Source organism: Xenia sp. Carnegie-2017, unplaced genomic scaffold (assembly GCF_021976095.1).
Source record: "Xenia sp. Carnegie-2017 unplaced genomic scaffold, XeniaSp_v1 HiC_scaffold_6, whole genome shotgun sequence".
NCBI lineage: Eukaryota > Metazoa > Cnidaria > Anthozoa > Malacalcyonacea > Xeniidae > Xenia > Xenia sp. Carnegie-2017.
This window is the reverse complement of record NW_025813526.1, coordinates 7,799,416-7,822,465: the sequence shown is the minus strand read 5'-3', so window position 1 is coordinate 7,822,465 and position 23,050 is coordinate 7,799,416. Positions and strand designations below refer to the sequence as shown.

The window sequence follows — 23,050 nt, the reverse complement described above, 5'->3', positions numbered from 1 at the left end:
ACTTAAACCCTCTCTTAACACCCAAGGCAACTCAATCCCCCTTCACCTTCTTTAATATACCGCCATCCTCACTTATTCCACCATCTAAATTTCCTACTCCTCTCACATGTAATTTAACACCCCATACTATATGCTTGTATTTAAAACCTCGTGTATATATATTAATACAATTAATCTGAAGATGTCTTAAGTTAAAGACGAAACGTAATTAATAAATCCTTCTCTATTTGATTATTGTGATGGCTTTCTTAAAAGTATTATGTTGGGCTATTATGTTCATATTGAAAATTCGCTTTCCGCCTGGCAAATCTCTGGCCACGATTTTAAATAAACGCTACAAAACGGAGCACTCGAAGCGTTCAGGAAATTCCAGCGTCTCGAGCTAGCTTGGAAAAGCCAAACTCGACCTAGAGTTCCTTATTACGTGTAAGAAGCGCTCGATAATACCAAGATTCCTATGGTTTAAGGTTGCTAATCGCAGATTGCGATCCTCTAGCGCCTATCGACAATGTCAACACAAATTGTTACAAGAAGAAATAAACACAAAGCATGCTCGGATACGAGTACTGTCATCACAAGCTACGACCGCACATTCAAGACTGGCATCTTTGGTTTCAAACCTTGACTTCATTCACCTAAAACATGTTTCTGATCGTGAGAACTCTAAAAAAACTAAGCCATCAACAACGCACCCAAGACCGCAAGATATTTCGCCTTAGCACTGGACAGATTAACACAAACCCAATCAACCCTGACGACGTGGTTTTCAATTTCTCAAATCGTTTCATCACCCAAAAAGAAAAAGAAATCCTTTCGAAGGGCCTCAACTTTGCTGTTCCACCTGCCAAACTAAACTCGTGCACTTTCCTCACACCATTTGAGAAATTTTACAATCGCCTTCAACAAGAACCCGTCCACACACCCTCTGGCTTTTTCCCTGACTCAATTAAAGCTAAACTAAAGGACATAGCTCACTCGGGTTTTCGCAGTTACAGCCGACCGAATGCCTTATACACGGAGAATGAACTAAACGCGTTAAATGATCTGAGAAATGACAACAGCATTGTCATCCTGAAACCGGATAAAGGCAACGGAGTTGTTATTCTGAATAAAAACGACTACCACAAAAAGATGATGGAAATTCTAACGGACACATCGAAATTCGAACTTCTAAATGATGATGCCATCAAAATTACACTGAAACGCGAGAATCAAGTAAAGACGTTGCTGAGAAAACTAAAGGCAGAAAAATGCATAAATCAAAAAACATACAACGAACTTTATCCCACAGGTACACGTATCGGCATACTTTATGGACTCCCTAAAATTCATAAATCCTCCATACCTCTAAGACCAATCTTATCTAGTATTGACCACTACTCCTACAAGCTAGCGAAATTCTTTATTCCTCTCATTACACCAATCTCCGCCAACTCCCATGTTATCAAGGACTCTTTCTCTTTTGTCCAAGATCTTTTACAAAGTGACATTAACGCCAATAACGTTGTGATGGCGAGCTTTGATGTTAAATCATTGTTCACCAACATCCCAGTGGATGAAACAATCGCCATAATAACTAATCACATCTTCTCCAATAACACGTCCTTTCAAGGCCTTGACCGTTCACAATTCACTCAACTTCTCTCCCTCTCCGTCAAAAACTGTCATTTCTTCTTTAACGGCCAAGTTTATCAACAGATTGATGGTGTGGCTATGGGCAGCCCCCTAGGCCCACTATTTGCGAACATATTTATGGCCTTCAATGAAAATTCATGGCTTCACAATTGTCCCTCCACCTTCAAACCCCCCTTCTTTACCAACGTTACGTTGATGATTGCTTTCTACTCTTCCGATCATTGGATCACATACCTCTTTTCCTTACCTATCTCAACCACCAACATCCTAACATCTCCTTTACATCTGAACTGGAAAAAGACAACACGCTCCCCTTTCTTGACTTAAAAAATAACTCGCTCAAACGGCAAGTTTTCCACCTCCGTGTATCGTAAACCCACTTTCACTGGTCTCTTCACCAATTTCCATAGTTTCATTCCCATTCAATACAAACGCTCCTTGATCTCCTCTTTACTTCACAGAATTTTCAACCTCTGCTCCAGCTATGAGCACTTTCATACCGAACTAGAAGTCGTTAGAAAATTGTTCACCTTAAACAACTTCCCTTCATACATATTTGACAATCATGTTCGCCGCTTCCTCAACAATACATTTGAACCCAAAGATCTTATTCACACTGCTCCTAAGAAAATCATGTACTTCTGTCTCCCTTTCACTGGCCTACACTGTCTTCAGATTCGCACTCAAATCACTCGACTCTGCAATGCTGCCTTTCCTCATATCAACGTTCGCTTTGTTTTTTCGTTCTTCCAGGCGTCTCTCCTCTTTCTTTCCTTTTAAGGATAGGGTTCCCAAGCTCCTGAGATCTGGTGTTGTATACTCATTTAAGTGTCGATGCTGCTCTGCATCGTATGTGGGTCAAACCACGCGTCATTTACACACCAGAATATCAGAACACTTGGGAATCTCTCCCTTAACAGGGAAGCCTTCCTTATGTCCACCACCATCTGCAGTTCTTTCTCATATAAGAAATACATCTCACCTTGCCGATTTTAATGATTTCTCAATTCTCTTCCTCCTCCGACAATTATGACCTTATGATTCATGAAAGCCTTCTTATATCCAAACTTAAACCCTCTCTTAACACCCAAGGCAACTCAATCCCCCTTCACCTTCTTTAATATACCGCCATCCTCACTTATTCCACCATCTAAATTTCCTACTCCTCTCACATGTAATTTAACACCCCATACTATATGCTTGTATTTAAAACCTCGTGTATATATATTAATACAATTAATCTGAAGATGTCTTAAGTTAAAGACGAAACGTAATTAATAAATCCTTCTCTATTTGATTATTGTGATGGCTTTCTTAAAAGTATTATGTTGGGCTATTATGTTCATATTGAAAATTCGCTTTCCGCCTGGCAAATCTCTGGCCACGATTTTAAATAAGACATATGTTTTCCAAACAAGAAAACTAAATGGCAAAGAAAAAAACGACATAAAGAGGATAATGCTCTGCGAGGACAAATAGAAGAGCTGAATAGGAACTAAAGGACACGAGGAGAATCATCAAGAAATGAAAAGAATATTGACATATGGATGTGTTATATACAAGAATGGTTTTAATTATTCAAGAATAAGTAAATCATCACATAGAGCGTAAGGAAGGATTAAAGTACAATGGAAAATGGACAATTGCTTTTGTATATTGGAGCTTTATTTATAACTTGAAGCTGGAAAGGAATCCTCACAATTTTGGCTAAACTGCTATAGATAACATGCTCGTCTTAATTAGCAGATAGAAAAAGCTTTACAGAAGGATGAAGAGCTTATCAGAAGAAAGGACAAAATAGTGCATGTTTGACATTGCCTGTTAGGTTTTATAATTACTATTTTCGTTATATATAACTGTACGTCCTGTGTCCCAAGTGCAGGAGTAACCATTGCACTGTGGTGATAGCCGGAGAGTACGTTGTATATACACCTTGCATATATATATATATATATATAGGAGTGTATAAAACTTTTGTCTTTACTGTACCAAGCTTGTTTAAATTCGCATGCATGTTAAGTCTGTGCGGTTTCGAGTTCTTTAGTTTCTGTCCAGTGAAGTGTAAATATACACACTAACATTGTGCTGTCTTGCACGAAAATACTGTAAAATACAGGCAAACAAGGTTTGAAAATATTTTGCAAACTGAACATCAAGATCGGAAATAAAAGTTTGTCCCAGCAACCAACAAATGAAGCAGTAGTCTTTCAGGAAGGTCACAGATAGATATATACCGCTTTGAATATAAGAACATATATATAGCCAAATTGACCAACAATAACGAAACCCAAATTAGCCTACAAAACAAAACAAAACGCAAAGCACCCAAACAAAACCGACGAAACAAGCCTTATAAAGCCTTTTCATGTACCCAATTGTATATGGATATAATGATATATAAATCCCAGCGTAAGGATAACTCAAAGTATACGAAGCAAGACAAAATAAAAATAATGAAGCGAATTAGCAATACAACTACAACATGACAAGATATTCCAGAGATACTAACAATCAAAGCTGAGACAGATATAAGACATAGGTTATCCCTACAAGAAAACTAAATGCCGAAGACTAAGCGTTTGCATTGCGATTTTACTGACCATAAAGCTAATACAAACGAATTAAATCCCAGCACAAAGATAACTCAAAGTCTACGAGGCAAGACAACAAAATAAGAATAATGAATCGCAATAGAAATACAACATGAGAAGACAGATATAAGAGATATGTTTTCCAAACAAGAAAACTAAATGGCAAAGAAAGAAACGACATAAAGAGGATAGTGCTCTTCGAGGAAAAATAGAAGAGCTTAATAGGAACTAAAGGACACGAGAATCATGAAGAAATGAAAAGAATATTGACATATGGATGTGTTATATACAAGAATGGTTTTAATTATTCAAAAATAAGTAAATCATCACATAGAGCGTAACGAAGGATTAAAGTACAATGGAACATGGACAATTGCTTTTGTATATTGGAGCTTTATTTACAACTTGAAGCTGGAAAGGAATCCTCACAATTTTGGCTAAACTGCTATAGATAACATGCTCGTCTTAATTAGCAGATAGAAAAAGCTTTACAGAAGGATGAAGTGCTTATCAGAAGAAAGGACAAAAATAGTGCATGTTTGACATTGCCTGTTAGGTTTTTATAATTACTATTTTCGTTATATATAACCGTACGTCCTGTGTCCCAAGTGCAGGAGTCACCGTTTTAAAGCGGTGATAGCCGGGAGGGCACATTGTATATACACTTTGTATATATATATATATATATATATATAGGAGTGTATAAAAATTTTGTCTTTACTGTACCAAGCTTGTTTAAATTGCATGTATGTTTAGTCTGTGCGGTTTCGAGTTCTTTAGTTTCTGTCCAGTGAAGTGTAAATATACACACTAACATTGTACTGTCTTGCACGAAAATACTGTAAAATACAGGCAAACAAGGTTTGAAAATATTTTGCAAACTGAACATCAAGATCGGAAATAAAAGTTTGTCCCAGCAACCAACAAATGAAGCAGTAGTCTTTCAGGAAGGTCACAGATAGATATATACCGCTTTGAATATAAGAACATATATATAGCCAAATTGACCAACAATAACGAAACCCAAATTAGCCTACAAAACAAAACAAAACGCAAAGCACCCAAACAAAACCGACGAAACAAGCCTTATAAAGCCTTTTCATGTACCCAATTGTATATGGATATAATGATATATAAATCCCAGCGTAAGGATAACTCAAAGTATACGAAGCAAGACAAAATAAAAATAATGAAGCGAATTAGCAATACAACTACAACATGACAAGATATTCCAGAGATACTAACAATCAAAGCTGAGACAGATATAAGAGCTAGGTTATCCCAACAAGAAAAGTAAATGCCAAAGACTAAGCCTTTGCATTGCGATTTTACTGAACATAAAGATGATTGAATATAAAGATTCAAGACACATTCTCACCAAATACAAGTGAATTAAATCCCAGCACAAGGATAACTCAAAGTCTACGAAGCAAGAAAACAAAATAAGAATATTGAATTGCAATAGCAATACAGCACGAGAAGACGTTCCAGAGATACTAACAATCAAAGCTGAGACAGATATAAGACATAGGTTATCCCTACAAGAAAACTAAATGCCGAAGACTAAGCCTTTGTATTGCGATTTTCCTGACCATAAAGCTAATACAAACGAATTAAATCCCAGCACAAAGATAACTCAAAGTCTACGAGGCAAGACAACAAAATAAGAATAATGAATCGCAATTGAAATACAACATGAGAAGACGTTCCAGAGATACTAACAATCAAAGCTGAGACAGATATAAGAGCTAGGTTATCCCAACAAGAAAAGCAAATGCCAAAGACTAAGCCTTTGCATTGCGATTTTACTGAACATAAAGCTATTGATTGAATATAAAGATTCAAGACACATTCTCACCAAATACAAGTGAATTAAATCCAAGCACAAGGATAACTCAAAGCCTACGAAGCAAGAAAACAAAATAAGAATATTAAATCGCAATAGCAATACAGCACGAGAAGACGTTCCAGAGATACTAACAATCGAAGCTGAAACAAATATAAGACATAGGTTATCTTTACAAGAAAACTAAATGCCGAAGACTAAGCGTTTGCATTGCGATTTTACTGACCACAAAGCTAATTCAAACGAATTAAATCCCAGCACAAAGATAACTCAAAGTCTACGTGGCAAGACAACAAAATAGGAATATTGAATTGCAATAGCAATACAGCAAGAGAAGACGTTCCAGAGATACTAAAAATCAAAGCTGAGACAGATATAAGACATAGGTTATCCCTACAAGAAAACTAAATGCCAAAGACTAAGTGTTTCATTGCGATTTTACTGACCATAAAGTTAATACAAACGAATTAAATCCCAGCACAAAGATAACTCAAAGTCTACGAAGCAAGACAAAAAAAAATAATGAAGCGAATTAACAATACAACTACAACATGACAAGATATTCCAGAGATACTAACAATCAAAGCTGAGACAGATATAAGAGCTACGTTATCCCAACAAGAAAAGTAAATGCCAAAGACTAAGCCTTTGCATTGCGATTTTACTGAAAATAAAGATAATTATCGAATATAAAGATTCAAGACACATTCTCACCAAATACAAGTGAATTAAATCTCAGCACAAGTCTACGGAGCAAGAAAACAAAATAAAAATATTGAATCGCAATAGCAATACAACACGAGAAGACGTTCCAGAGATACTAACAATCAAAGCTGAGACAGATATAAGACATAGGTTATCCCTACAAGAAAACTAAATGCTGAAGACTAATCGTTTGCATTGCGATTTTACTGACCATAAAGCTAATACAAACGAATTAAATCCCAGCACAAAGATAACTCAAAGTCTACAAGGCAAGACAACAAAATAAGAATAATGAATCGCAATAGAAATACAACATGAGAAGACAGATATAAGAGATATGTTTTCCAAACAAGAAAACTATATGGCAAAGAAAGAAACGACATAAAGAGGATAGTGCTCTGCGAGGAAAAATTAGAAGAGCGTAATAGGAACTAAAGGACACGAGGAGAATCATCAAGAAATGAAAAGAATATTGACATATGGATGTGTTATATACAAGAATGGTTTTAATTATTCAAGAATAAGTAAATCATCACATAGAGCGTAACGAAGGATTAAAGTACAATGGAACATGGACAATTGCTTTTGTATATTGGAGCTTTATTTACAACTTGAAGCTGGAAAGGAATCCTCACAATTTTGGCTAAACTGCTATAGATAACATGCTCGTCTTAATTAGCAGATAGAAAAAGCTTTACAGAAGGATGAAGAGCTTATCAGAAGAAAGCACAAAAATAGTGCATGTTTGACATTGCCTGTTAGGTTTTTATAATTACTATTTTCGTTATATATAACCGTACGTCCTGTGTCCCAAGTGCAGGAGTCACCGTTTTAAAGCGGTGATAGCCGGGAGGGCACATTGTATATACACTTTGTATATATATATATATATATATATATAGGAGTGTATAAAAAATTTTGTCTTTACTGTACCAAGTTTGTTTAAATTCGCATGTATGTTTAGTCTGTGCGGTTTCGAGTTCTTTAGTTTCTGTCCAGTGAAGTGTAAATATACACACTAACATTGTACTGTCTTGCACGAAAATACTGTAAAATACAGGCAAACAAGGTTTGAAAATATTTTGCAAACTGAACATCAAGATCGGAAATAAAAGTTTGTCCCAGCAACCAACAAATGAAGCAGTAGTCTTTCAGGAAGGTCACAGATAGATATATACCGCTTTGAATATAAGAACATATATATAGCCAAATTGACCAACAATAACGAAACCCAAATTAGCCTACAAAACAAAACAACAAAACGCAAAGCACCCAAACAAAACCATCAATAATACGTAGTACCGACGAAACAAGCCTTATAAAGCCTTTTCATGTATTCAATTGTATATGGATATAATGATATATAAATCCCATCGTAAGGATAACTCAAAGTGTACGAAAATAAAAATAATGAAGCGAATTAGCAATACAACTACAACTTGACAAGATATTCCAGAGATACTAACAATCAAAGCTGAGACAGATATAAGAGCTAGGTTATCCCAACAAGAAAAGTAAATGCCAAAGACTAAGCATTTGCATTGCGATTTTACTGAAAATAAAGCTAATGATTGAATATAAAGATTCAAGACACATTCTCACCAAATACAAGTGAATTAAATCTCAGCACAAGTCTACAGAGCAAGAAAACAAAATAAGAATATTGAATCGCAATAGGAATACAACACGAGAAGGCGTTCCAGAGACACTAACAATCAAACCTGAGACAGATATAAGACATAGGTTTTCCAAACACGAAAACTAAATGGCAAAGAAACAAACGACATAAAGAGGATAGTGCTCTGCGAGGACAAATAGAAGAGCTGAATAGGAACTAAAGGACACGAGGAGAATCATCAAGAAATGAAAAGAATATTGACATATGGATGTGTTATATACAAGAATGGTTTTAATTATTCAAGAATAAGTAAATCATCACATAGAGCGTAACGAAGGATTAAAGTACAATGGAACATGGACAATTGCTTTTGTATATGTGAGAAACTATATCGAGTTGTTAAGAGCAGAGCGTAAATATTGATGAGAAAAAGAAAATACACAAAAACTACAATTTCATCCCGACAAGCCTGTTTCGTGATTTCTCACTCTTCAGGGGATAATATTAAATGAATACAAAGCATGTGCTAGATATATATACAAGAGGAAGTTAGGTTAAAAATTGAGATAGAATTACATAATATATTGAGTGTAATGATTACAAATTACATAAAGTGGTGTCTATGGCGACAAGAGGAGATAAGTTCGTTACGTTTGTTGAGTGATGATAGTTGTGGTTGGTAGGTGATGAAGAGTTTTCTTCATATAGGTTGCATCTTTGTTGGCGCTGTTGTACGGTTTGCTGTGAGTAATGATGTTCCATGAGATATGTGAGCGATGTTGTTGTTCCTTTAGTGTCCATATGTGTTTGCTGAGTTCGGTGGAGTTTTCTTAGTTTTTGTGGCGAAAAGAGGCAGTATGGTTTCTGTGTCGACTCTTAAATTCGTTTCTGTAAGTCCGATGGTGGTCTCAGTTGTGTTATTGTCTAAACGTTTAACAGTTGCTGGGACTGAGATGATTGTGGCAGCTCGTTAAGTAAGCAGTTTTGTTTTGACGGCAGTTGCATGTTTTGTTTGTGTATTTTGTCATTGATGGTGTTAGTATTGTCAGGTTCTCTCTAATATGCGTTTGTTATGGAGCATAATATGTTCCATATTGTTCATGCAGCTGTAACTTAATTTAATTGTGTTGCGGTTAAATAGTTTTCTGAGTTTGTGGTCTATGGAAAGTGCTTTGTCAATTAGTGAAATGAATTTGTAGCCGATGTTTGTGCTGACGTTCTTGCTGTATGGTGGGTTGTACCAGAGTATGTTATTTAAGTCTGTTTTCCGTTTCGTAGTAGCGTTGGGTCATATTTCAGCGTAATGATATCCATTTTCGTCAAGCGCTTTTTGGTATGGAGGGATTGTTGGTCGAATGATGCTCTGTCGGATGATAAGGATGAAAGGCGTTTGTTAATGGTATCGGTATGTTCTTTGTAATGCTTGGAGGATGGTTGCTTTCGTGGTGGATGTATAAAGAGGTGTTGGGTTTAGAAGAAAGTATTTATACCTCCATATATATATATATATATATATATATAGGAGTGTATAAAAACTTTTGTCTTTACTGTACCAAGCTTGTTTAAATTCGCATGCATGTTAAGTCTGTGCGGTTTCGAGTTCTTTAGTTTCTGTCCAGTGAAGTGGAAATATACACACTAACATTGTGCTGTCTTGCACGAAAATACTGTAAAATACAGGCAAACAAGGTTTGAAAATATTTTGCAAACTGAACATCAAGATCGGAAATAAAAGTTTGTCCCAGCAACCAACAAATGAAGCAGTAGTCTTTCAGGAAGGTCACAGATAGATATATACCGCTTTGAATATAAGAATATATATATAGCCAAATTGACCAACAATAATGAAACCCAAATTAGCCTACAAAACAAAACAACAAAACGCAAAGCACCCAAACAAAACCATCAATAATACGTAGTACCGACGAAACAAGCCTTATAAAGCCTTTTCATGTATTCAATTGTATATGGATATAATGATATATAAATCCCAGCGTAAGAATAACTCAAAGTCTACGAAGCAAGACAACAAAATAAAATAATGAAGGAATTAGCAATACAACTACAACATGACAAGATATTCCAGAGATACTAACAATCAAAGCTGAGACAGATATAAGACATAGGTTATCCCTACAAGAAAACTAAATGCCGAAGACTAAGCGTTTGCATTGCGATTTTACTGACCATAAAGCTAATACAAACGAATTAAATCCCAGCACAAAGATAACTCAAAGTCTACAAGGCAAGACAACAAAATAAGAATAATGAATCGCAATAGAAATACAACATGAGAAGACAGATATAAGAGATATGTTTTCCAAACAAGAAAACTATATGGCAAAGAAAGAAACGACATAAAGAGGATAGTGCTCTGCGAGGAAAAATTAGAAGAGCGTAATAGAAACTAAAGGACACGAGGAGAATCATCAAGAAATGAAAAGAATATTGACATATGGATGTGTTATATACAAGAATGGTTTTAATTATTCAAGAATAAGTAAATCATCACATAGAGCGTAACGAAGGATTAAAGTACAATGGAACATGGACAATTGCTTTTGTATATTGGAGCTTTATTTACAACTTGAAGCTGGAAAGGAATCCTCACAATTTTGGCTAAACTGCTATAGATAACATGCTCGTCTTAATTAGCAGATAGAAAAAGCTTTACAGAAGGATGAAGAGCTTATCAGAAGAAAGGACAAAAATAGTGCATGTTTGACATTGCCTGTTAGGTTTTTATAATTACTATTTTCGTTATATATAACCGTACGTCCTGTGTCCCAAGTGCAGGAGTCACCATTGCACTGTGGTGATAGCCGGGAGAGTACGTTGTATATACACCTTGCATATATATATATATATATATATAGGAGTGTATAAAAACTTTTGTCTTTACTGTACCAAGCTTGTTTAAATTTGCATGCATGTTTAGTCTGTGCAGTTTCGAGTTGTTTAGTTTCTGTCCAGTGAAGTGTGAATATACACACTAACATTCTGTAAAATACAGGCAAACAAGGTTTGAAAATATTTTGCAAACTGAACATCAAGATCGGAAATAAAAGTTTGTCCCAGGAACCAACAAATGAAGCAGTAGTCTTTCAGGAAGGTCACAGATAGATATATACCGCTTTGAATATAAGAACATATATATAGCCAAATTGACCAACAATAACGAAATCCAAATTAGCCTACAAAACAAAACAACAAAACGCAAAGCACCCAAACAAAACCATCAATAATACGTAGTACCGACGAAACAAGCCTTATAAAGCCTTTTCATGTATTCAATTGTATATGGATATAATGATATATAAATCCCAGCGTAAGGATAACTCAAAGTCTACGAAGCAAGACAACAAAATAAAAATAATGAAACGAATTAGCAATACAACTACAACATGACAAGATATTCCAGAGATACTAACAATCAAAGCTGAGACAGATATAAGAGCTAGGTTATCCCAACAAGAAAAGTAAATGCCAAAGACTAAGCCTTTGCATTGCGATTTTACTGAACATAAAGATGATTGAATATAAAGATTCAAGACACATTCTCACCAAATACAAGTGAATTAAATCCCAGCACAAGGATAACTCAAAGTCTACGAAGCAAGAAAACAAATAAGAATATTGAATCGCAATAGCAATACAACTACAACATGACAAGATATTCCAGAGATACTAACAATCAAAGCTGAGACAGATATAAGACATAGGTTATCCCAACAAGAAAAGTAAATGCCAAAGACTAAGCCTTTGCATTGCGATTTTACTGAACATAAAGATGATTGAATATAAAGATTCAAGACACATTCTCACCAAATACAAGTGAATTAAATCCCAGCACAAGGATAACTCAAAGTCTACGAAGCAAGAAAACAAATAAGAATATTGAATTGCAATAGCAATACAACTACAACATGACAAGATATTCCAGAGATACTAACAATCAAAGCTGAGACAGATATAAGAGCTAGGTTATCTCAACAAGAAAAGTAAATGCCAAAGACTAAGCCTTTGCATTGCGATTTTACTGAAAATAAAGCTAATGATTGAATATAAAGATTCAAGACACATTTTCACCAAATACAAGTGAATTAAATCTCAGCACAAGTCTACGGAGCAAGAAAACAAAATAAGAATATTGAATCGCAATAGCAATACAACACGAGAAGACGTTCCAGAGATACTAACAATCAAAGCTGAGACAGATATAAGGCATAGGTTATCCCTACAAGAAAACTAAATGCCGAAGACTAAGCATTTGCATTGCGATTTTACTGACCATAAAGCTAATACAAACGAATTAAATCCCAGCACAAAGATAACTCAAAGTCTACGAGGCAAGACAACAAAATAAGAATAATGAATCGCAATAGAAATACAACATGAGAAGACGGATATAAGAGATATGTTATCCAAACAAGAAAACTAAATGGCAAAGAAAGAAACGACATAAAGAGGATAGTGCTCTGAGGAAAAATAGAAGAGCTTAATAGGAACTAAAGGACACGAGGAGAATCATGAAGCATAAAGCTAATACAAACGAATTAAATACCAGAACAAAGATAACTCAAAGTCTACGAGGCAAGACAACAAAATAAGAATAATGAATCGCAATAGAAATACAACATGAGAAGACAATCCAGAGATACTAACAAAAAACAGAGACACATATAAGACATATGTTTTCCAAACAAGAAAACTAAATGGCAAGAAAAAACGACATAAAGAGGATAGTGCTCTGAGGACAAATAGAAGAGCTGAATAGGAACTAAAGGACACGAGGAGAATCATCAAGAAATGAAAAGAATATTGACATATGGATGTGTTATATACAAGAATGGTTTTAATTATTCAAGAATAAGTAAATCATCACATAGAGCGTAACGAAGGATTAAAGTACAATGGAACATGGACAATTGCTTTTGTATATTGCAGCTTTATTTACAACTTGAAGCTGGAAAGGAATCCTCACAATTTTGGCTAAACTGCTATAGATAACATGCTCGTCTTAATTAGCAGATAGAAAAAGCTTTACAGAAGGATGAAGAGCTTATCAGAAAAAAGCACAAAAATAGTGCATGTTTGACATTGCCTGTTAGGTTTTATAATTACTATTTTCGTTATATATAACGGTACGTCCTGTGTCCCAAGTGCAGGAGTCACCATTGCACTGTGGTGATAGCCGGAGAGTACGTTGTATATACACCTTGCATATATATATATATATATATATATAGGAGTGTATAAAACTTTGTCTTTACTGTACCAAGCTTGTTTAAATTCGCATGCATGTTTAGTCTGTGCGGTTTCGAGTTCTTTAGTTTCTGTCCAGTGAAGTGTGAATATACACACTAACATTGTACTGTCTTGCACGAAAATACTGTAAAATACAGGCAAACAAGGTTTGAAAATATTTTGCAAACTGAACATCAAGATCGGAAATAAAAGTTTGTCCCAGCAACCAACAAATGAAGCAGTAGTCTTTCAGGAAGGTCACAGATAGATATATACCGCTTTGAATATAAGAACATATATATAGCCAAATTGACCAACAATAACGAAACCAAATTAGCCTACAAAACAAAACAACAAAACGCAAAGCACCCAAACAAAACCATCAATAATACGTAGTACCGACGAAACAAGCCTTATAAAGCCTTTTCATGTATTCAATTGTATATGGATATAATGATATATAAATCCCAGCGTAAGGATAACTCAAAGTCTACGAAGCAAGACAACAAAATAAAAATAATGAAGCGAATTAGCAATACAACTACAACATGACAAGATATTCCAGAGATACTAACAATCAAAGCTGAGACAGATATAAGAGCTAGGTTATCCCAACAAGAAAAGTAAATGCCAAAGACTAAGCCTTTGCATTGCGATTTTACTGAACATAAAGGTAATGATTGAATATAAAGATTCAAGACACATTCTCACCAAATACAAGTGAATTAAATCCCAGCACAAGGATAACTCAAAGTCTACGAAGCAAGAAAACAAATAAGAATATTGAATCGCAATAGCAATACAACTACAACATGACAAGATATTCCAGAGATACTAACAATCAAAGCTGAGACAGATATAAGAGCTAGGTTATCTCAACAAGAAAAGTAAATGCCAAAGACTAAGCCTTTGCATTGCGATTTTACTGAAAATAAAGCTAATGATTGAATATAAAGATTCAAGACACATTCTCACCAAATACAAGTGAATTAAATCTCAGCACAAGTCTACGGAGCAAGAAAACAAAATAAGAATATTGAATCGCAATAGCAATACAACACGAGAAGACGTTCCAGAGATACTAACAATCAAAGCTGAGACAGATATAAGACATAGGTTATCCCTACAAGAAAACTAAATGCCGAAGACTAAGCGTTTGCATTGCGATTTTACTGACCATAAAGCTAATACAAACGAATTAAATCCCAGCACAAAGATAACTCAAAGTCTACGAGGCAAGACAACAAAATAAGAATAATGAATCGCAATAGAAATACAACATGAGAAGACAGATATAAGAGATATGTTTTCAAACAAGAAAACTAAATGGCAAAGAAAGAAACGACATAAAGAGGATAGTGCTCTGAGGAAAAATAGAAGAGCTTAATAGGAACTAAAGAACACGAGGAGAATCATGAAGCATAAAGCTAATACAAACGAATTAAATACCAGCACAAAGATAACTCAAAGTCTACCAGGCAAGACAACAAAATAAGAATAATGAATCGCAATAGAAATACAACATGAGAAGACAATCCAGAGATACTAACAAAAAACAGAGACACATATAAGACATATGTTTTCCAAACAAGAAAACTAAATGGCAAAGAAAAACGACATAAAGAGGATAGTGCTCGTCGAGGACGAATAGAAGAGCTGAATAGGAACTAAAGGACACGAGGAGAATCATCAAGAAATGAAAAGAATATTGACATATGGATGTGTTATATACAAGAATGGTTTTAATTATTCAAAATAAGTAAATCATCACATAGAGCGTAACGAAGGATTAAAGTACAATGGAACATGGACAATTGCTTTTGTATATTGGAGCTTTATTTACAACTTGAAGCTGGAAAGGAATCCTCACAATTTTGGCTAAACTGCTATAGATAACATGCTCGTCTTAATTAGCAGATAGAAAAAGCTTTACAGAAGGATGAAGAGCTTATCAGAAGAAAGGACAAAAATAGTGCATGTTTGACATTGCCTGTTAGGTTTTATAATTACTATTTTCGTTATATATAACGGTACGTCCTGTGTCCCAAGTGCAGGAGTCACCATTGCACTGTGGTGATAGCCGGGAGAGTACGTTGTATATACACCTTGCATATATATATATATATATATATATAGGAGTGTATAAAAACTTTTGTCTTTACTGTACCAAGCTTGTTTAAATTCGCATGCATGTTTAGTCTGTGCGGTTTCGAGTTCTTTAGTTTCTGTCCAGTGAAGTGTGAATATACACACTAACATTGTACTGTCTTGCACGAAAATACTGTAAAATACAGGCAAACAAGGTTTGAACCAACAAACATTGTATTATTTCCTTGGGAAGACTTTAACGATTTCATGGAACAAAAAAATAAACCTAGTCAATGCACATTTTTCAATACATCTATGGTTTTGTTACTTATTCATTTTGAATGATCATTTGTTCACTCGACTGTTTGGTGTTAAGTAACTATTTAAATATTCAATTATTAGGCAAATTGTTACAATCATAAATGGTGTCAAATTTATTTCATTTTTTTAAGGAATTACACAGCGGAGGAAGATCAAAAGTTGTTAACGTACATAAAAGAACATTAAAGAAAAGTGTACGGCAACAACTTTTGGAAAAAAAATGGCGAAAGAAAATGTAATGCATTGACGATTATTTCGTAAAATGGGATCAGCACTTTGATATAATTTGCCTGATCTAAATTTCTCTAGATCATTGAAGGAAGAACGTGGCAAATCCTGAAAGGCCGTTACAATAGATATTTCAGTAAGTAAGTCAATTAATAAACACATGTTTGCTTTCAGTTTGGTAAATGTCAAAGAGATATAAGAATTACATGTGAAGAAGATAAATATTTGATTTCTATGGATTATTAAAGCTTAAGTTTGATTTTGATATCAAGAAACACACATTTAGGCTTGCTTTTTATCTATTCCTTGATTACAGAAAACACGACTGAAGATGAGCCGTCTCCTCAATTTTGAAAAAGCCATCAAGTAGTTTTTTATGATGCTAAGAGGACAATTACATGGAGCAATTTCAACCCGGGCTTAGTTTCAGCCTGTTTGTCGTGCTGAAATTTCAGCAAGGTTCTGTTACAAACAGAATGTAAAATAAATAAATATTAATACAATATAATATAGATGAAATTATACGTGATATAATTTAGATATTTATATAATATATGTATTTATATTTACAATATTTAACACCGGATCCAAAGCAAAGTACATACTTTTGAAGCGTTATTCTTCTTTATAACAAAGCTCATGGTGTTTGTATTGAAAAATAAGCGAGAAGTTAGCTTTTCTGAACAAGATTCAATCAAAAGATTTGAGAATATCATTTACTCACGTGCATGTCAGGAAAAGAAGGGCCTGGGCACAAGGTGCTCTACCATATCTGAAATAGCCTTCACCCACATTCAACGATATCACTCTCAACTACAAACTCATCACCTCTGTTGCCGTTATTGTTATTACCACTGTTACCACCACTCTAATCATCACCGTTTCATTCGCAGCTGTCGTCTTTGTCTTTATGTATTTTGTTCCACCAGCGAAAGAAAAAACTGTCAACTTTTATTTGTTGGTTCCTTCTAGGATAGTTTCCATATTTGTCGGTCCCGAAAGAATAACTATTAATTTTGGTTCTATTTCCACACGCAACAAAGATAGTGTGAACCAGTTATATTTCTCAAACAATTTATTAATCAAGGTGTAAATGTTAAAGTAGATAAGTGTCTTAATAATAATATCAATAAGTATGAGCAAAACTTATCTCCTCTGTCTGAGTACAACCAAGAGTTTTTATTCTGAGGGTTCGTGAGTCCAACAATGACTCACAATAGTTTTCCAATAGATTAAAGCACAGTAAAATATGGATGATGTATAATCACTTGCACAATTTTATTGATTAATATTGTTAACAGCAGATGTCATCAACGTTTGGCTCGTGCTAAATTTTCGTAAATGGAAGATGTATTCTATCAATTTATATACAGTCTAGATGTAATTTATCAACATATAATATTACACTTCAAAACTTCATTGTATTCAGCCTTATTGATCCTTGAATATTCTACAGAACGGCATTTCGTGATTAAACATATTTTCCTTAATGTTGGTTTGGTGATACATCTTTCAGCGTCAACAACAGAAAATAGTTAAAACAATATTTTACCATATGTGTGAAGTTTTTCTTGGCGCAAATTTCTCAATACATAACATGTATTTGTAGTTAATCCGTTGTTTTATTTTTGTAGTTTGTTGTAGCTCTTTTAAAATTTTGTCATTATACTTGTGATGAAAGGTAGACAATCCAGATAAAGGCAGATATGGTAAAACATTGGCATGACCATTACCCTTTGCAGGGCCTTTGTGTCCAGGGGACGAAACGATAATAAATAAACATTGAAAAAGTCAAAATGTTCGGTGAGAAATCTTCAAAACACAGTTGTATGAATGCATTGAAAGCAAATTTTTACCATGCCTATGTTATAGAAATACAAGCAAGTGGTTAGTTTGTTTTATATCTCACTGCTATACTGTCCTAGTTTTTTGTGGACGTGCCAGGAATCATATCTTCACATTAAGAATAATCTAGGAGATTTTGTCGATCTATAAGTAGTTATGCATGGCCTTATGGGAAGAAAATAAATAAAAAGCTCTGCTGCTTGAGTTCCAAATTAGCAACGAGATGAGAATTTAACAGTTTTACATGTATTGCGGCTATTGCCTGTGATAAATCACCATTGAGCATCTGGACACAGCGAATGATGTTAGGATTTCATTGTAATTGAGGGAGCAAAGTGGATTTGGTTTTGTTTCTAAACAAGTTCTATGGTTTTGGTTTCCCAAGTCTAGAATTGTTCTCTAAACACAAAAAAATCAAATGATTTGACTCAATGACTGGAGTCATATTTTACTTGTGCATGTTTGACATTGCCTGTTAGGTTTTTATAATTACTATTTTCGTTTTATATAAACGTACGTCCTGTGTCTCAACTGCAGGAGTCAACATTGCACTGTGGTGATAGCCAGGAGAGCACGTTGTATATACACCTTGCTTATATATATATATATATATATATATATAAGAGTGTATAAAAAATTTGTGTTTACTGTACCAAGCTTGTTTAAATTGCAAGCATGTTTAGTCTGTTTTCATTTCTCTCAAAGACTAAGCGTTTGCATTGCGATTTTACTGACCATAAAGCTAATACAAACGAATTAAATCCCAGCACAAAGATAACTCAAAGTCTACGAAGCAAGACAACAAAATAAGAATAATGAATCGCAATAGAAATACAACATGAGAAGACGTTCCAGAGATACTAACAATCAAAGCTGAGAAACATATAAGACATATGTTTTCCAAACAAGAAAACTAAATGGCAAAGAAACAAACAACATAAAGAGGATAGTGCTCTGCGAGGACAAATAGAAGAGCTGAATAGGAACTAAAGGACACGAGGAGAATCATCAAGAAATGAAACGAATATTGACTTATCGATGTTTTATATAGAAGAATGGTTTTAATTATTCAAGAATAAGTAAATCATCACATAGAGCGTAACGAAGGATTAAAGTAAAATGGAACATGGACAATTGCTTTTGTATATTGGAGCTTTATTTACAACTTGAAGCTGGAAAGGAATCCTCACAATTTTGGCTAAACTGCTATAGATAACATGCTCGTCTTAATTAGCAGATAGAAAAAGCTTTACAGAAGGATGAAGAGCTTATCAGAAAAAGCACAAAAATAGTGCATGTTTGACATTGCCTGTTAGGTTTTTATAATTACTATTTTCGTTATATGTAACTGTACGTCCCGCGTCCCAAGTGCAGGAGTCACCATTGCACTGTGGTGATAGCCGGAGAGCACATTGTATATACACCTTGCATATATATATATAGGAGTGTATAAAATTTTGTCTTTACTGTACCAAGCTTGTTTAAATTCGCATGAATATTTAGTTTGTGCGGTTTCCAGTTCTCTAGTTTCTGTCCAGTGAAGTGTAAATATACACACTAACATTGTACTGTCTTGCACGAAAATACTGTAAAATACAGGCAAACAAGGTTTGAAAATATTTTGCAAACTGAACATCAGATCGGAAATAAAAGTTTGTCCCAGCAACCAACAAATGAAGCAGTAGTCTTACAAGAAAGTCACAGATAGATATATACCGCAATGAATATAACAACATATATATAGCCAAATTGACCAACAATAACGAAACCCAAATTAACCTACAAAACAAAACAACAAAACGCAAAGCACCCAAAGAAAACCGACGAAACAAGCCTTATAAAGCCTTTTCATGTACCCAATTGTATATGGATATAATGATATATAAATCCCAGCGTAAGGATAACTCAAAGTATACGAAGCAAGACAAAATAAAAATAATGAAGCGAATTAGCAATACAACTACAACATGACAAGATATTCCAGAGATACTAACAATCAAAGCTGAGACAGATATAAGAGCTAGGTTATCCCAACAAGAAAAGTAAATGCCAAAGACTAAGCCTTTGCATTGCGATTTTACTGAACATAAAGATGATTGAATATAAAGATTCAAGACACATTCTCACCAAATACAAGTGAATTAAATCCCAGCACAAGGATAACTCAAAGTCTACGAAGCAAGAAAACAAAATAAGAATATTGAATTGCAATAGCAATACAGCACGAGAAGACGTTCCAGAGATACTAACAATCAAAGCTGAGACAGATATAAGACATAGGTTATCCCTACAAGAAAACTAAATGCCGAAGACTAAGCCTTTGTATTGCGATTTTCCTGACCATAAAGCTAATACAAACGAATTAAATCCCAGCACAAAGATAACTCAAAGTCTACGAGGCAAGACAACAAAATAAGAATAATGAATCGCAATTGAAATACAACATGAGAAGACGTTCCAGAGATACTAACAATCAAAGCTGAGACAGATATAAGAGCTAGGTTATCCCAACAAGAAAAGCAAATGCCAAAGACTAAGCCTTTGCATTGCGATTTTACTGAACATAAAGCTATTGATTGAATATAAAGATTCAAGACACATTCTCACCAAATACAAGTGAATTAAATCCCAGCACAAGGATAACTCAAAGCCTACGAAGCAAGAAAACAAAATAAGAATATTGAATCGCAATAGCAATACAGCACGAGAAGACGTTCCAGAGATACTAACAATCGAAGCTGAAACAAATATAAGACATAAGTTATCTTTACAAGAAAACTAAATGCCGAAGACTAAGCGTTTGCATTGCGATTTTACTGACCACAAAGCTAATTCAAACGAATTAAATCCCAGCACAAAGATAACTCAAAGTCTACGTGGCAAGACAATAAATAGGAATATTGAATTGCAATAGCAATACAGCAAGAGAAGACGTTCCAGAGATACTAAAATCAAAGCTGAGACAGATATAAGACATAGGTTATCCCTACAAGAAAACTAAATGCCAAAGACTAAGTGTTTCATTGCGATTTTACTGACCATAAAGTTAATACAAACGAATTAAATCCCAGCACAAAGATAACTCAAAGTCTACGAAGCAAGACAAAAAAATAATGAAGCGAATTAACAATACAACTACAACATGACAAGATATTCCAGAGATACTAACAATCAAAGCTGAGACAGATATAAGAGCTACGTTATCCCAACAAGAAAAGTAAATGCCAAAGACTAAGCCTTTGCATTACGATTTTACTGAACATAAAGATGATTGAATATAAAGATTCAAGACACATTCTCACCAAATACAAGTGAATTGAATCCCAGCACAAGGATAACTCAAAGTAGATAACATGCTCGTCTTAATTAGCAGATAGAAAAAGCTTTACAGAAGGATGAAGAGCTTATCAGAAGAAAGGACAAAAATAGTGCATGTTTGACATTGCCTGTTAGGTTTTTATAATTACTATTTTCGTTATATATAACCGTACGTCCTGTGTCCCAAGTGCAGGAGTCACCATTGCACTGTGGTGATAGCCGGAGAGTACGTTGTATATACACCTTGCATATATATATATATATATATATATAGGAGTGTATAAAACTTTTGTCTTTACTGTACCAAGCTTGTTTAAATTCGCATGCATGTTTAGTCTGTGCGGTTTCGAGTTCTTTAGTTTCTGTCCAGTGAAGTGTGAATATACACACTAACATTGTACTGTCTTGCACGAAAATACTGTAAAATACAGGCAAACAAGGTTTGAAAATATTTTGCAAACTGAACATCAAGATCGGAAATAAAAGTTTGTCCCAGGAACCAACAAATGAAGCAGTAGTCTTTCAGGAAGCTCACAGATAGATATATACCGCTTTGAATATAAGAACATATATATAGCCAAATTGACCAACAATAACGAAATCCAAATTAGCCTACAAAACAAAACAACAAAACGCAAAGCACCCAAACAAAACCATCAATAATACGTAGTACCGACGAAACAAGCCTTATAAAGCCTTTTCATGTATTCAATTGTATATGGATATAATGATATATAAATCCCAGCGTAAGGATAACTCAAAGTCTACGAAGCAAGACAACAAAATAAAAATAATGAAGCCAATTAGCAATACAACTACAACATGACAAGATATTCCAGAGATACTAACAATCAAAGCTGAGACAGATATAAGAGCTAGGTTATCCCAACAAGAAAAGTAAATGCCAAAGACTAAGCCTTTGCATTGCGATTTTACTGAAAATAAAGATAATTATCGAATATAAAGATTCAAGACACATTCTCACCAAATACAAGTGAATTAAATCTCAGGACAAGTCTACGGAGCAAGAAAACAAAATAAGAATATTGAATCGCAATAGCAATACAACACGAGAAGACGTTCCAGAGATACTAACAATCAAAGCTGAGACAGATATAAGACATAGGTTATCCCTACAAGAAAACTAAATGCCGAAGACTAAGCCTTTGCATTGCGATTTTACTGAAAATAAAGCTAATGATTGAATATAAAGATTCAAGACACATTCTCACCAAATACAAGTGAATTAAATCCAAGCACAAGGATAACTCAAAGTCTACGAAGCAAGAAAACAAATAAGAATATTGAATTGCAATAGCAATACAACTACAACATGACAAGATATTCCAGAGATACTAACAATCAAAGCTGAGACAGATATAAGAGCTAGGTTATCTCAACAAGAAAAGTAAATGCCAAAGACTAAGCCTTTGCATTGCGATTTTACTGAAAATAAAGCTAATGATTGAATATAAAGATTCAAGACACATTCTCACCAAATACAAGTGAATTAAATCCCAGCACAAGGATAACTCAAAGTCTACGAAGCAAGAAAACAAATAAGAATATTGAATTGCAATAGCAATACAACTACAACATGACAAGATA

The 23,050-nt window shown here is 34.4% G+C and overlaps 1 protein-coding gene and 2 long non-coding RNA genes across 5 annotated transcripts; all 3 read left to right on the top strand.

The window, feature by feature from the left end:
* Window positions 1–642: 642 nt before the first annotated feature.
* Window positions 643–1,962, top strand: LOC124457051. Its single transcript, XM_047007343.1, has one exon. It carries the CDS (start codon window positions 643–645, stop codon window positions 1,960–1,962), a length of 1,320 nt encoding a protein of 439 aa, XP_046863299.1.
* Window positions 1,963–5,009: 3,047 nt separating this feature from the next.
* On the top strand, window positions 5,010–11,750 carry LOC124457473. Of its 2 annotated transcripts, none has more exons than XR_006952616.1 (2): window positions 5,010–5,087; window positions 11,418–11,750. It is a non-coding gene; the product is annotated as an uncharacterized LOC124457473 (long non-coding RNA). The 2 variants fall into 2 exon arrangements; XR_006952615.1 differs by lacking the exon at window positions 5,010–5,087 and adding an exon at window positions 9,918–10,084.
* Window positions 11,751–15,819: 4,069 nt separating this feature from the next.
* Window positions 15,820–22,215, top strand: LOC124457474. Of its 2 annotated transcripts, none has more exons than XR_006952617.1 (2): window positions 15,820–15,945; window positions 21,883–22,215. It is a non-coding gene; the product is annotated as an uncharacterized LOC124457474 (long non-coding RNA). The 2 variants fall into 2 exon arrangements; XR_006952618.1 differs by lacking the exon at window positions 21,883–22,215 and adding an exon at window positions 19,733–19,911.
* The last annotated feature ends 835 nt before the right edge of the window (window positions 22,216–23,050 follow it).